The following is a 16,988-nucleotide window of genomic DNA, read 5'->3' on the forward strand; positions in this document are numbered from 1 at the left end:
CTGACGTCCAAGGTATGGGCGATTCCCTACACTTGGCACCAGTCTCCATCTCCTAAGCCACCTCCCCCCCACGATAACGAGCATGGGATTCAGGCAACTGCAGGTGGTATACTATACAGACCATTTGCTATACTGCTGCAGCTGTCGTAAGTACTTATCGAGGTTGCTCAAGAGCAACTTTAGTACTATTAATTTTTGACTTGAACTTGTACTGCCCTCTGATCTAAGAGATCACCTAGCAAGAAATATTCACAAATTGTCCATTTTCAAATTTAGGTCTCTTGACTGCTGCATTTTTCATCTTAAATTTAAAATGAAAACCCATAAGCTGGGTTATCTGGTAAACTTAATGTTAACATACAAATATAGGTTTCCAAGCTTACATTGTATAAAGGACAATAATAAAAACAAATCTTCGTCTTAGTTTATTTAGGATTTTTAAGCATTCTGCCTTGGGTCCTTCTTTGTACCACGGATGAGACCAGTCCTTCTGGCGGCGATCAGACCAACCTTGCGACCAGCACTCTTGTTTCTGGATACAGTGGAAGCCTTACCAATATGCTGATGGTTACCACCACCATGAGGATGCTCTACAGGGTTCATGGCCACACCACGCACCTTAGGCCAGCAGTTCCTCTTCACCCTGTACTTGTGGTAGGCACGACCAGCCTTCAGGATAGGCTTGTCAATACGTCCACCACCAGCAACAATACCTACAACAGCAATAAAATGCATAAGAACACTTTACTCCTACAAATATTACAAGGAAAATGCTATAAATATATTTGTTGCACAAAAAAAATTAAAATCAAACCTATGCAAATAGTTCATGTTAATGCATCTAGTGAATATTCAAAAGTTTAATTTACCGATACTGTAATTTTGCAGTTCAACAAACTTTATTTAATTTACCACTTGTGTAAGCAAACGGTTACTAAAATTCTTTAAAAACTTACCAATCATGGCACGGTTAGCAGAGGGCAAAACCTTCTTGGCCCCTGAAGGAAGCTTTACACGGGTCTTCTTGGTTTCAGGGTTGTGGGCAATGACTTGAGCATAATTGCCAGACCCACGGGCAATACGGCCACGGTCACCAGTCTTCTCCTCAAGGTTGCAAATGATGGTACCTTCAGGCAGACTTCCAATAGGGATGACATTGCCTACATCAAGGTTAGCTGCAAGAAAAAAATAAACAGTTTTTGCAAAAGTAACTTGTTCTAATACTTGATGAACAGCTATCAAGAATTACAACTGACAAAATCATTTATATCAGGGTTGTATTTAAAATCCAGAACTACGTAAAAATTTTGTACAAAGTACAAATATATTTCAGGCATGACTAGATAACATTTTTCTGCTAGCTGGTTGTCATTGGGCAACTGTAATCTTAAAAATATTTTATTGCATTTCATGCAAGGGAAGTCATTCTGCATTAAATAAAATTGAGTGCAAATTGCACTAGTAAAAGTGCAAAGTTAAAAATACATCAACCCATTGGATCCAGCTAAAACATGGTCATTGGAATATGGAGAGAGAGAGAGAGAGAGAGAGAGAGAGAGAGAGAGAGAGAGAGAGAGAGAGAGAGAGAGAGAGAGAGAGAGAGAGAGAGAGAGAGAGAGAGAGAGAAAATGCTGTAAAATCATACTGCAAAGGGGTTGCAAGTCTTGACTCCATGCAGGAGTTCTATGGGCCAGGCCTACAAGCAAGCCTCACAACTGTGTCCCCTATTGAAATAAGCCTAAAGGCCTGTCCACACAGGCGGGCAACTATAAAGGTAATGTCACAGGTGAGAAAATGAGGAAACTACTAGTTTCTAAGTTTTTCCACCCATGACTTCATCTTCATTTGTGCCTGCCCATGTGGAAAGGCCTAAATAATCAGATTCTATGTCACATGCAGGTAGTGAGGGGTAATTCTTCATAGTAAAAACAATAAGCAAACTACAATTTTTCTTTTACCTTTGATTAATCTAAATATTCTATAGTAGACATGCAGTCTAGATTTGCAGTTTTCCCTTACTATATCTAAATTCATGCTGTACTCAAGCCAGTACCTATTCAATACCTTGTAAACTGCAACTGTTGAGGGTTTCAGGTTAATGACAAGCTCAATACCAAGTTACCACACTTTCACTTTAAACAACAAGTCTCACTCACCCTTCTTGCCGCAATAGACAAACTGTCCAGAGTACATGCCCTCAGCAGCAAGGAAGATCTCCTTGCGGATCTTGTAGCGATAAGGGTCACGGAAGTGCACAATAGCTAGAGGAGCACCACGGCCAGGGTCATGGATGATTTGCTGCAATAATGTTATAAATTTAGTATGGGATTCAAGCCAACTTTTCATCTTTAATCATTCTGACAGGTATATTAAAAAAGAAAGCATTTCTTGATAATCACATGTCTCAACATCAACTTCTCATAATGGTCAAGGGAACCACATCAGAATGGGTGATGTGAAATTGATCTGCCTCATCTTATCACCAAAATCTCTAAAGAAAAACTTGGTGCGAATGATAAGGGTATATAAGGGAAAATTGAGATTTAGCCTCAAAGCTGTGATTCTTATTACGTAAAATCCTCAATATAAAAAAGTAATTCATTGAATATTACTATTAGGAATTTACTTTGCAACATCAAATGATGATATACATTTTCAACACAATGCCCACTAAAGTAAATGCCCATGTGAGGACAATCAATTTTAACTCTTCCCAAACATATGGACTCAGTTATACTGAAAGTAGATACCTGACACCAGACAGATACAGATAAGAGTCAAAACTTGACAGTTCACACATGCTAATTGGGAAATCCAAAACTGGAGGGGACTGCACACTATTTTCATATTTTCACATTAAAACATAATCAAGTAAATTTGGATGAACTAGAAATTATAAACAGCAATCAGTAACAATCCAGATTTACACAATGTATATGTACCTTAATGATACCACGGAGGTATCCATGACGTTCTGCAAAATCAATAGCACGAAGGGCAGGCTTTCCCTTACGGGTGTGGGTGTGGGACTTGAAGACTGATCCTCTTCCCTTCCTCTGGGCACGAATTACGCGACCCATCTTGCTGCAAAACAAAGACTTAAGATTAAAGGCTGGGCCAAAGATTGACGATTATTACATTTGAAGGCAGAGGGGGGGGGGGGTAGAGAAGTATACATTAAGAACTATCAACAAGCAATATAGTTAATTCCCCTAAAGCACTAGTTAGGGAAAATTTACTATTTAAAATTTGCACACAAATCAAGCCAGTTTCTATAATTACACTAAAGTATATCAGTAAATATATTCACCTTTATCATTGTTTCAATATCATTCTTCTCATTATGGTCATGAGAACCATTTAAGAATGGGTGACATGAAATTCATCTCCCTCATGCTATCACCAATATCTCTAAGGAAAAACTTGGTGCGAATGATGAGGATATGGGGTTTATTCTATGAATTTAATTCTAGGGTTTAACACTTCAAACTAAACATGTGGATGTTATAGGTTTCTCTTAATCCATTATGGATGGGTCATGTGTTGAACCATCATAAACTGTGTGGTCTGCAGGGTACAGCTACAGGTTAAAAGTTATAGCTAAAAAATGCTCAACAATGCAATCTGCATTTTTATATGCATGTAAACTTGGCCACAGATGAAACCATGGATACTAAAACTTCAGATGCATCTACATTGGGAGCAAGTGGGCTGAAAGAGGAAATTCTCAAACCCTAATCAATATTTGTTCATACTGGAAATGAAGGAGTGCTGGCTATTATGGGCAAGTTTGATGGTCATCTCATTTGACATAAGATGTGCAAGATGTAACTGACAAGAATGAACAACTATACTCTATTCAAGGACACAAAACACTCCTATATCCTTGTGCTCCTTGAATGCCGTATGGCCCTTAGCTAACTGAGCTTGCACCTTCCAAATTGTCTGAAGTATAGAACTTCTGAAACTAGAACTAATTCTTTACAGTACCGTCGCTCTCTCTACAGACCAAGTCCCCAATTCCACGGCACAATTTTTTCAACCACTTACATTGCTATGACTAATGGTTCATGGAAAATAAATAAAACAAATGTGCTAGACATCAAGGTCATATAGCGCTATATAGTATAATAGCAAAAATGGTTAGGAATTAGATGATTAGGATAAAGTTAGAGGTTTAAACAGTACTACAGGGTAGTGTGGTAGTGAAAGTAAAGAGGGTGAGAATTGATGGGGTATACAAGTTAAGAGGGTTAGGACAATTAGATTAAATGGAGGACATTTATGCATATGATGAAAAAAGAAATTGTCCAAGGAAAAGTTTGGGGATTCTGAGAGGATGTCCAATAAGTTAGAAGTTTGGTTAAGTGACAAGTGAGGAAAGGCAAGAGGTACAGGTTGCTGTAAAGCAGGGACAGGATAATGGGATATGGATAAAAGAGGAACATTAACCCGTTATTCCCAGTTGTCAAAATCTCTGAGAGCAATTAAACTCTGGTGATATCTGGCAACAGCCAAACAGTGGGCGCGGGAGTCCGCTGCGTGAAGCCGAACGTCCCGCTCCACGTGCTCTGGCGCGTCGCCGCACGTACGAGCTTACCCCGCCGAAAGAGCGGTTTGCTATGACGTGTCAAAACGTGACCCGGCGGGAACGGGTTAAACGGGGAGCATAGAGGTGGATTACATTGTGACACGAGATAAATGTGTGGGGAGAGCATGGCAAATCGTAAATAGGTAAGAACAGTTCCCCAAGCGTCTGTTCTTATGGAATGATATTGCTGTGACTAAGTGACTGTCTCAGGGGAAGGCTTATGGGGGCTCTGCCCCCGTAACACCCAACAAACAATGTCTTCACCTCTGTTTGAATGGCAAGAGGGCTGAAACTTGGGAGCACCGATTGTACCAAGACCGAGTGGTGTCTTCCACAATGCTTTACTGTAATTAAACAGACACGCCAGTCAACATTAAATAAATAGGTACAACTGTTATAGCCTCATTTACCATGAAATGATGAAATAGCCACCGCATATCACTACTAAGAGATCAAGTCCACAACAGCCTCACAGCCAGAGTTCTTGATGTTCATTTTCTATGTTGATATGAATAGTGAATAGTGGGGAGGGGGAGGTAAAGGGGGATTTGCCCCCCCCCCTCTCTAAGGAATAAACAGAAGATAGGAGAAGTTAAGTTTGGATTTTATGTTCGCATGATACACTGTTTTTGGGACCATCTCTAGGGTGCATCACTCTCGGTAACATACCCCACTTATGTGTGTACAGATTTGATTAAATAAGATACTTAGTAACTTTACATGCCTATACTGTAATTCAACGGTTAACTTTGAGTGTCAATTACAAAACATGATTAGCATGTATAATGGCAACTATGAGCAGGATGTAAATGAATAATCAGTGGATATTTAATTAAGTAGTGCTTGTATTGTAGATAATGAAAGCCTATGAGGATTTCAAACAAGTCCTTTTCCTCCTAATCACGACAAATCTTACAAAGCAAGAAAAGGAGATCATCTTAAGTGGTGCCTTTGCTCCCAACTTCCTTCAAACTTGTTTCTCCAAATTCAGTGTGGTCCTTAAACAATTACCCATGTAGTCCTATAATACAATTAAATCATACGAAGGGACTACACTACCTAGGAAGAAACGGCACTAACTTGGTTCAGAGACAGAGTGGATTGGACAAGTACAATCACAAACAGGACGAGAAAAGTCCCTTACAAGGGGTCGGTTACACAAATAATGAACATTACAACCTCAGCACATCGTTGTATCCTCAAACTCCCTACACTTTATACTAAGCATTTTGATTTCTACTGTATCTTTCTCCTTAGCTTTAATATCATCTATGAAGAATTAACTAGTAACATTGCTAATGACAAGAATATTTCGAAAGGACTGGTAATATCAACATATGCAACATCCATCAATTCAATCACGTTCTACCGCGAACAAGAGTTCACCACCACCTTTCGTAAATTATGCTTCAGTCTTTCACTGGTTTAGCACAAACCTTAAGTCCTAAGTTAACTGGAATAATCACAAACAGATTCACCAGCGAAAAACAAGAGGTCACGTGCTATAAAACACTCGGAACCTCATGCCGGATTTGTTTACTTCCCGCGGTAACCATAACACAGTCGACACTTTCACAATTTATGATAATCTTCATCATAAAACACCTTTAGCAAATTTTCTTTCCCCTATGGAACGGTTGTGGGATAACTGGCGTCTTCGGAGGACCGCGAGATAAACTCCTTCGACGAGGGATAATACCGATACAGAGAGATAAAAATAGGGATTCTCTTGAGGTTTACACACCTTGGCTCGAGTAGTGACGGAAAGGAGAGGCGCTGCTGCTGCCCTCTACACCATAACACGCTGACAAGTGACGACCGACATGCGCAACGGTGATATATCGGGGAAATGGCAAGATCATTATTTTTTCATAATTTTGCTGGATAAAACTACCTTTATTGAATACTAGTTGATAAAAGATTCGTATTGGAAGGAAGATAAAAATCGCCACGTAGCGACGAATCGCGCACAATTGCGCGATATCCCAATCTCTCGTCAAAGTTAAAAGCTATATCTTGAAAAATAATCTCCGAATTTTATATCGGTTTGTGAAACAAACTGTATAATCAAAGGAGTATATGAGATATAAAAAACGCGAAAAGGAGGAAGAGAGAGAACGAGAGAAGAGAAGAGAGAAGAGGGAGAAGTGTAGTTCCCCCGGCGACCGACAGATGGCGCTGGCGGTCCGGTGACGTCACGGCCGAGGAAATTGGCTTTGTCCTCCTCAGCGAAGAAGAAGACGGTGACCTGCGCCGAGTGCCCGCCCTTAGAACCTTAAAAACTCAAGTTCATTTTTATTTGTACTATGAGTAATGTACCCACCCACAATGGAGTAGGTCTAGAGCAGCAGGTGAGCATGATTCGAGGCGAGTGGGGCTAAAAGTGTTCGAAATAGAGCGAGATGAAGAAGGGTTGGTTGACGGAAGCGGCGGCCGAGGATGGCAGCTGACAATCCAATCAATTCTTTCGAGTCGTGGAAGCTCAGGTGCGGAGTATATTTAATTCGTCTCCTCTCGCTTGCGATTGAGGAGGCCGAAGGGAGAAAAGGACGAATTATGGAAATTAAATCCCGAAAGTTACGCAAATTCGGATAATAGAAGAGGAAAAGAAACGTTGAATGTGGCCTTCCTCGCAGCCTCCGCCACCAGGTTGATTTTCTTCGCCAATAAATGTATCTAATTCTAAGATAACACTCGTAGAAAATTCTTGGAATATTTTGAGAAGAGAAGTATATGACCCTCCCCCCTCCCTCAGCACGCTCGGTGCAATAAGGAAATAATAACGAGAGAATAGGAGCGTGTAGGCCTATCTCCCTGTTCCTCCCGCAGAGAGCCGCAAAAATACTTTCTGAATCCAATAATATTTTTCATCGTCGATACCCCAAGCTCGAGTGATTCGACCATTTGGTATGGTTCTTCATTGCAAAGTATTTGTAAAGAGTTACTTTGCCAAAAGAGGAACGAGTGAGTTTGAAAGTTTAAGATGATAGTTTAGTGAATGGCTTATCTCCCCCAACCTCCGTCCCTTACGCTATTTACAACTATATATGACGACATTTTTCATAGTTCTTTTTAGTATGTCCGTCGTAATTCATTAGTTCTCTACTCTGTACAGTGCCACTGCAATTACTCAAAGATAGTAGACTAATGCAAATGGAAATACAGTATTTGGACCTCAGTATCTGCCTTACAATGAGTAAACTGATGTTTACAGTCTTTATATTGTATGTATAGCTTTCACTAGTGTTAAAGAAGAACTAAAGAAATTAAAAGAGGAAGTAGTGTGTTTGTATCAAATAATTTTCTCTTCAGTTTCCAGAGATTTTTCAGGGTTTGGTGATCTGCTTAACCTTTCACTTCTTTGCTTTATAAGTTATTCAAAGGCTTCCATCAGGAATGTTTGTTTGTTTGTTAATGCTTTGTATAATGATACTCAAGATTTCACTGTGAAACTTAGTAGCTTGTTGATTGTTTTATGGTGTACTATATGTGAAAAGCATAATTGATTCATAATTACATTACTAGGGAAGAGGGATTGTCATACAAATGCTTCAATTCTGTAAAGACCAAAGCTATAGGACATGTTTAGCTCTAATGATATTGACAGTATAAACTTATAGATATATTTAGGGGCTATACTAAATATATAAGGATATATTGTATAATATTAATGGATCAGTTAAGGCTTTATTGTGTACACTACCCATCCACATTTACATTTGTAAAAGATATGCACATGTATGTACATAAATATAGTTTTGTATTGACAAGAGATCACTATTCATTTAAGATAATGGATTCCTATAATAGATAGTATAGTAAGTATGTAGATATGTAGTGATTTCGGTATAGGTTATGAAGTGTTTTATTCAGAGTATTTGAAACTTGGGATACTTGATGGCTGGATGAATTGTTGTCCCAATATTATTGCACAATATTAAGCAATCATTAAAATTGTCATTTAGTGCTCAGGTATATATATATATGCTGGCAAAATGGAACTAGAACTGGTTCCCTATTTGACCATGGAGTCTTTCTTAAGTAGATCCTGTCTTGCCAGAAAGTGATGTATGTATCTTAGGCTTTACTAGTCCTAAGATACATTGAGGCCTCATTAATAGACACAAGGATTGTGGCTGATGTAATTGTCTTTTGGTATTTTTTATGTAAAATACTTATTCATAGTCAAACTTAAATCTTTATAGATAAAAGGAATATCATAATTTTCAGGTATCTAATATTAAAATAGGTTTACAAATAGTTTGAATTGTGAGTGGGAGCAAGTCCCCTCTCAGTTGTTTTGAAAGCAGGCAGATACAGCATTTATCCTTAATTTGAGAAACTAGAATGACACTAGAATGAATGGCTCAACTAAGTCTTTGGAAACTGGAGTTATCACAACCTTGGTATATAAGCATGGAATATTTACAGTACCATAGAAATATTTCTTGTAATATAAAAAATGATTGTTTAACAATAAAAAAATCAATTCAGTTCACTTGACCAATGATTTTATGATTTTTAAATCTGCAGGACACGTATGTGACATTGAGTGGTAGTCATCAGGTAAATAAATGTCTTGCATATGTGACACTGGTGGTAAATGGGTTAAAGGTGACCACATTGCTTTGGGAAAAGGTTATGACTGAGGAAAGCTGGAAGCCATGAATCTTTCTATTAAACTGATAACTAAAGTGGATGGATGGGGAATGCTTAGGAGTTCAAAGCATAAGAGGTTAGCTGAGAAAGTTGCATTATTTCAAATGGCTAATATTTCTGTTAGGAATGATGGTTTGCTTTGGTGTTTGGTTTTATTCATGAAAGAGTAGCTGGACCTCACTTGCTGGTCAGCACTGACCTGACTTGCAGGTCATTAGTTTGAATATTTATAGATATGCCTTTTCTGATTTAGCTAACATTTCTTCATGCATTTTATCAGAGGAGGGACATTTAGTATTTTTCTTGGAGCCAATGTAGTGGTAATGTTAGATTTGCCTGAAATGTGTGCAAGGAAAGAGACAGTTGTTTTTTTTATTGTAAAGCATAATGGATTCCATACACTAGTTGAACTATGCTAATGGCGATCAGAGTCTGCCTTCTTGTCATTGTTAGGAACCATATTGTAGTGCATGCAACACACACATGAAGAGGTCACACTAAAAATTAAGCATAATAGTACAAATGTCTTAAAAATGTGACACCAAGACCAGTGCTTTGCTCAGCATATCAGTGTAATAATACAAGTGCAGTCTGTTAACCAACAAAAAATGTGCTTTTGTAATTATTGATAAGTTTTTAATTACTGACTGCATAGTTAAAATTGCAATCTTTGCTAGTATTGCAGTGTCAAAATCATACTGTTATATATAATGGGTAGATCAGCATAATTTTTATAGATATAGGTAAGTCATGTTTGTAAATTTCTCTAAAGTGAAATATCATTTCATTTGAAATTCCTTCCACCTTTTTCTGATCCTGGGAGAAAGATAAAGAACATCTGGACACAAGGTTTTAGTTCTTAGGGAGAAACTGGTCTTTTCACTAAAATATGAGTGTATTATTTTATTATTTTGACTGAAGTTTTCAATTTGTTTTGATATAAACTTTTTTTTGCTCATTTTGATTCTTGATTTATATTTTTCTTTAGTAGTTCAGTTCCATACAACCCTGCTATGACAGCACTAGGCGTGATTCTCACAGCTCAATCAATCAAATTGTTTGAAATTAAGAAATCAAACTAATTATTATCTGATAACTAATTATTATCTGATAACTTAGTTTCTTCATATATACCACCAGTAAAAGAAAGGTCAAGATACATCACAAACAAATCAATATTTTTAGAATGTGCCCAAACTTAAAAATGGTGTAAAAATTGTAGAACTGTGCTACAGAAGTTTAATACTGCTGTAGCGGAATGCAAGGGATATGATATTGTTTAAGAAGAGGAATATGTTATTCATCTGTATATTCTAGTTAATTGTAGTGAAATGGAATATAAAGTTAATTTAGTGGATACACCAGGAGGCTTGTGGCTGTTACACTAGCACTTTTATGTGTGTGTGTGTGCACGCGCATATATGTATATGAATATATATATATATATATCTATACATATATATGTATATATCTATACATATATATGTATATATCTATACATATATATGTATATATCTATACATATATATGTATATATCTATACATATATATGTATATATATACATATATATGTATATATAGATATATGTATATATCTATACATATGTATATATCTATACATATGTATATATATACATATATATGTGTATATATATACATATATATGTATATATATACATATATATGTATATATATACATATATATGTATATATAAAAATATATAATATAATATTATATATATTTATATTAATATTATATTTAAAAAAAAATATTTATAATATATTTTATATAAAAATTATATATAATTATAATATATATATATTTTTTATATATTATTATTTTTTTTTTTTATAATATATTATAATATATTTTATATAATTTATTTTTTAATAATAATTTTAATATATATTTTAATATTATGTATATATAATTTATATATATAATATATATATAAAAATTTAATATATTATAATATTAATTTTTAATATATTTTTTTTTGGTTTTTTGTTATATATTTTTATAATAGTATATTATTTTATATATTTTAATATTATTTTATTTTATATTTTAATTTTTTAATATTTTTATATTATATTTTTAATATAATATATATATAGATATATAATATATATATATATTATAAATTTTAATATTAAAATTATAATATAAAAATTTTATATATTATAATATTATATATATATAAAATTTATTTTATATATATAAAATTAAAATATTATAAATTTAATATATATATTATAAAATATATATATATATATATATTATATACATAATATATATAATATATATATATATAAATATTTATAATAATTTTTTTATATATATTTAAATATATATTATATATATAATATATATATAATATTACATATAAATATATATATTATATAAAAATATATAAAATATATATAAATAATATATATATATATATACAAATATATATATATATAAATATAGATTTAATACAATTAAAATAATATATTTATAATATATATATAATATATATTATTATAAATTATATAATATATATAATATATATAATAATATATTTTATATAATTTATAATATATATATAATTATATATATAATAAATATATATATATATATAATAATATAAAATTATATATATTATTTTAAAATATATATATATATATATAAAAATAAAAATATATAATATAAATATATATTATAAATATATTATATATACTTTAAAAAATTTTAAAAATTTATATATATACAAAAACATATATAAAAATTATAAAAAATATATAAAAATAAAATATATATATATTATTTTAATATATAATATATTATTTTTTTTTTTTTTTTTTTTTTTTTTTTATATTTTTTTTTTTATATATTTTTTTTTAAAAAAAAAAAAAAATTTTTTTTTATATATTTTTTTTTTATATATTTTTTTTTATTTATATGTTTTTGTTTTTGTTTTTTTGGGTTTTTGGGTTTTGGTTATATATGTTTTTTTTTTTATATATTTTGTTTTGTTTAAAATATATTTTTTTTTAATATATTTTGTTATTTTTTTTTTTATATATTGTTTTTTTTGTTATATTTTATATTTTTTTTTTATATATTATTTTTTTAATATTATAATTGTTGTTAATTATAAAAAAAAATTTTTTTTTAAAATGTTATATAATTTTAAATATAGTTAAAATATTTTAATTTAAAAATAAAAAAATATTTATAAAAAAAATAAAAAATAATTAAAAAAAATTTTATTTTAATAAGTATTATTTTTAAAATGATAAAAATAAAAAATAAAAAATAAAAATATAAATATTAAATAAAACAATTAAATATGAAAAAAAAAAGGATATAAAAAATAAAAAATATAAAATATAAAAAAAAATAATAAATAATTTTAAAAAATAAAAAAAAAAAAAAAAATAAAATAAAAAATTAAACAAAAAATTTTAAATATATTAAAAACAATTATAATATATTAAAATATATGAAAATTATAAAAAAATAATTAAATTAATATTTAAAAAATTATATATATATAAATTTTTTAAAAATAAGAATAATAAGAAATAATAATGTGGGGGTTTAAAAAGGGGAATATATCATATATTTTATAAAAAGAAAAAATTTTATAAAAATAAATATTACATATAGAAGAAATTTAAATATATAAAAAAAAATAAAATAAAAAATTTTAAAATATATAATATAATACTATATATATAATATAATATAATTATATATTATAATATATATTAATATATTAAAATTAAATTATAATATAAATAAAAAAATTATAAATATATATTATATATTTAAGATATTACTATAAATTAAATAATAAAAATATATATAATAAAAAAAAAATTGAGAAAAAATAGATATAAAAAAATAAAAAATTTAAATATAATATAATATTAATAATATTAATAATATATATATATTAAAAATATATTAATAAATATATAAAATAATATAAAAAAAAAAATATAATAACACATTTTATAAAAAAAATATATATTTTAAAAACAAAATATATAAAAAAAAAAAAATATATTATATATACAAAAAACAAATTATAAAACCCCCAAAAAAAATAAAAATATAAAAAAAAAAAAATATAAAAAAAAAAAACACTTATATTTTATAAAAAAAAAAAATTAATTATATAAAAAAAAATATATATACAAAAAAAAAAACCCAAAAAAAATATAAAAACAAAAACAAAACAATATAAAAAAACACCATTAATAACACACACAACAAAAAATTTTAACACCACACAACACATATTAAAAACCCACACACACAAAATATATAAACCACAACACACCAATATATACACACACACACACACAAAAAACACACACACACACACAATAAAACACACCCACACACACACACAAAAAAACACACCACACACAAAACCACACACACACCACAAAAAAACACAACACACACCACACATATATAAAAAAAAAAAAAAAAAAAAAAAAATTATAAACAAAAAAAATAAAAAAAAAAAAATAAAATAAAAAAAAGAAAAAAATAAAAAAAAAAAAAAAAAAAAAAAAAAAAAAAAAAATTTTAAATATATAAAATAATTAAATAATATAATATAATAAAATTAATAATATATTTTTTGGGAAATTTTATAATAATTTTAATATAAAGGGATATAATATATATATATATATAAATAATAAAATAAAAAAATAAGTTTTATAATAATAAATTATGAATAATAATAGAAATTTTTTTTTAAAATTTTTTTTTTTTTTTTGGGTTTTTTTTTTTTTTTTTTTTTTTTTTTTTTTTTTTTTAAAAAATTTTTTTTTTTTATGAATTTATAATATAAGATGTATATAAAAATTGTAATAATAAAGTAAATAAATTTTTATATAATAATAAAAAAAATATAATAGATATATGATATATATTTAGATAATAAATAAAAATAATAATATATTATAATATAAAAATATAATATATATATGATATATATATATTTAATATAAAATAATATAATAATATGGTTTTTAAATTTAAAAAAAGGGTATATAATTTTTTATGGGGGGGATAAAATAATTATGGAATAATAATTTTAAAAGTAAAAGGGATAAAAATATATTTAAATAAGAAGAAATAGAAAAAGGGAATATGAATAAATGAAAAAATATAAAGGTATAATAGTATATAAATATAATATATATTTTATGTATAAAATATAGATATATATAATTAAAAATATATATATTGTTTTTGTATAAAAATATATGAAAAATAAATAAATAATATATATATAAAATATTAATATATGATATATATATATAAATATATAAAATAAATTTAAAGATATATAATAATGTATAAAAATATTATAATATATAATAAAAAATTAATAAAGTAAATTTATATTATATATATGTATATATATATATATATAAAAAATAAAAATATAAATTATATAAAAATATTATTATATGTATATGTAATATTAATATATAGTATATGTATATATATATATATATATATATATATATTAATATATATATAAAATATTACACGCGCCCAACCCCACACCCATAATATATGAAATATATTTTAATATATAATGTATATATAATAGATATATAATTATATTTTAATATTATATATAATATATATTATATATGTATATATATTTAATATTTTAATATAATATATTATATATATAGATAATATATATGTAATTAATATGTATATATATAAGTATATATATATATATTTTAAAATATAAAATTTTAATATATATATTATTATTACATATATATTACATATATATTAATTATATATGTTTTTTTTTATACATTATATTTTACAATTTACATATATTACATATATAACATATATATTATATATAATATAACATATTACATTAAAATATTCATATTATACATAAACATATATATACATAACAATTAAAATATCATATATATATATATATACATATATAAATTATAACATATATTACACATATATACATATATAAACATATATATACATATATATACACACATATTATAACATATATATATACACATATAACAATATATATACACATATTATATACATATATATATCCCACATGAATACATATATAGATATATATATATTACACATAATATACGCATTAAAATTACAAAAATTAAATATATAACATGTAATAATAAATGATAAATAATATTATGTATATAATACATAAATGTAAATATAAATAAGTATAATAACATAATATTATATATATACATTATATTTATAAAATATATTTATATATATACTATTTTGTATATATAACATATATAGAATATATACTATATATGAATAATACATATATATGATATATATACATATATATGTTTAATCTTTAATATGTATATATAAACATAATATGTATTAAAATACATATGTATATAATACATACAATGAATATATACAAATAGTAATATAAACATAATATGTTAGAATATACTATATATGATATTTTACTATATATGTAGAGATAATGTTTATCATACATAATATTTTATTTAATAAAATTATGTTATTTTTAACAATATTTTGATATATATACTATGTATAGTTTAATACATAGTAAGATATATACAAATATGTATTATTTTAAACATATATATGTAATAAAATAGGGTTATATTATACATTGTAATATATAATATGTATATATATAATAGTGTATATAATACATAGTGTATAATTAACATATGTATATATAACAATATATGTTATATTACATATATATTAAGATATTTTTACATTATATGTTAGATATATAAATATATATGTATAGTATATACATATTATGTATAGATATAACATATTTTGGGATAGATTATACATAATAGTATAGATAATACATTATATGTATAGTATATATAAATAATTTTGTATGATATATAAATAATTTATGATAGATAATATATATTATTTAATATACATATATATGATACATTTTAACATACATATTTTCAATACATTATGCGCGTGCACAACACACACATAAAAGGCTAGTGAAACACCCCACAAGCCCCCTGGTTATCCAAAAATTAACTTTATTCCTTTTCACTCAATAACTAAATATACAGATGAAAAAACATATTCCCTTCTTAAACAATACATATCCCTTGCATTCCGCTACAGCAGTATTAAACTTCTTAGACAGTTCTACAATTTTCCCCCCCATTTTTAAGTTTGGGGAAAATTCAAAAAAATATTGATTTGTTTGGATGTATCTTGACCTTTTTTTACGGGTGGTATATATGAAGAAACTAAGTTATCAGATAATAATTATTTACAGATAATAATTAGTTTGATTTTTAAATTTAAAAACAATGTTTGATTGAGCTGTGAAATAGCCTAGTGCTGCATAGCGGGTTTTGTATGGAACTAAATACTAAAGAAAAATAAAAATCAAGAATCAAAATGAGAAAAAAAAAGTTTTATCAAAAAAAATTGAAAACTTCAGTCAAAATAATAAAATAATACACTATCAATTTTAGTAAAAAAGACCAGTTTACCCAAAGAACAAAAAACCTTGTGTCCAGATGTTTTTTATCTTTCTCCCAGGATCAAAAAAAGGGTTGAAGGAATTTTCAAATGAAATGATTTTTCCCTTTTAGAGAAATTTAAAAACATGATTTACCTATATCTTTTAAAAATTATGTGATTACTCATTTTTTG

General features: G+C 27.6%; 1 protein-coding gene across 2 annotated transcripts; it reads right to left on the reverse strand.

The window, feature by feature from the left end:
• Positions 1–412: 412 nt before the first annotated feature.
• Positions 413–6,451, reverse strand: LOC119583482 (60S ribosomal protein L8-like). 2 transcript variants are annotated; one of them, XM_037931991.1, is made up of 5 exons: positions 6,336–6,451; positions 2,943–3,084; positions 2,157–2,298; positions 957–1,175; positions 413–713 (listed from the first exon to the last, which is right to left on the reverse strand). In XM_037931991.1, exons 2-5 carry the CDS (start codon positions 3,078–3,080, stop codon positions 439–441), a joined length of 774 nt encoding a protein of 257 aa, XP_037787919.1. In that variant the 5' UTR covers positions 3,081–3,084; positions 6,336–6,451; the 3' UTR covers positions 413–438. The 2 variants fall into 2 exon arrangements, with proteins under 2 accessions (XP_037787919.1, XP_037787920.1); XM_037931992.1 differs by having other exon boundaries at positions 6,197–6,347.
• Positions 6,452–16,988: the final 10,537 nt, after the last annotated feature.

Source organism: Penaeus monodon, chromosome 17 (assembly GCF_015228065.2).
Source record: "Penaeus monodon isolate SGIC_2016 chromosome 17, NSTDA_Pmon_1, whole genome shotgun sequence".
NCBI lineage: Eukaryota > Metazoa > Arthropoda > Malacostraca > Decapoda > Penaeidae > Penaeus > Penaeus monodon.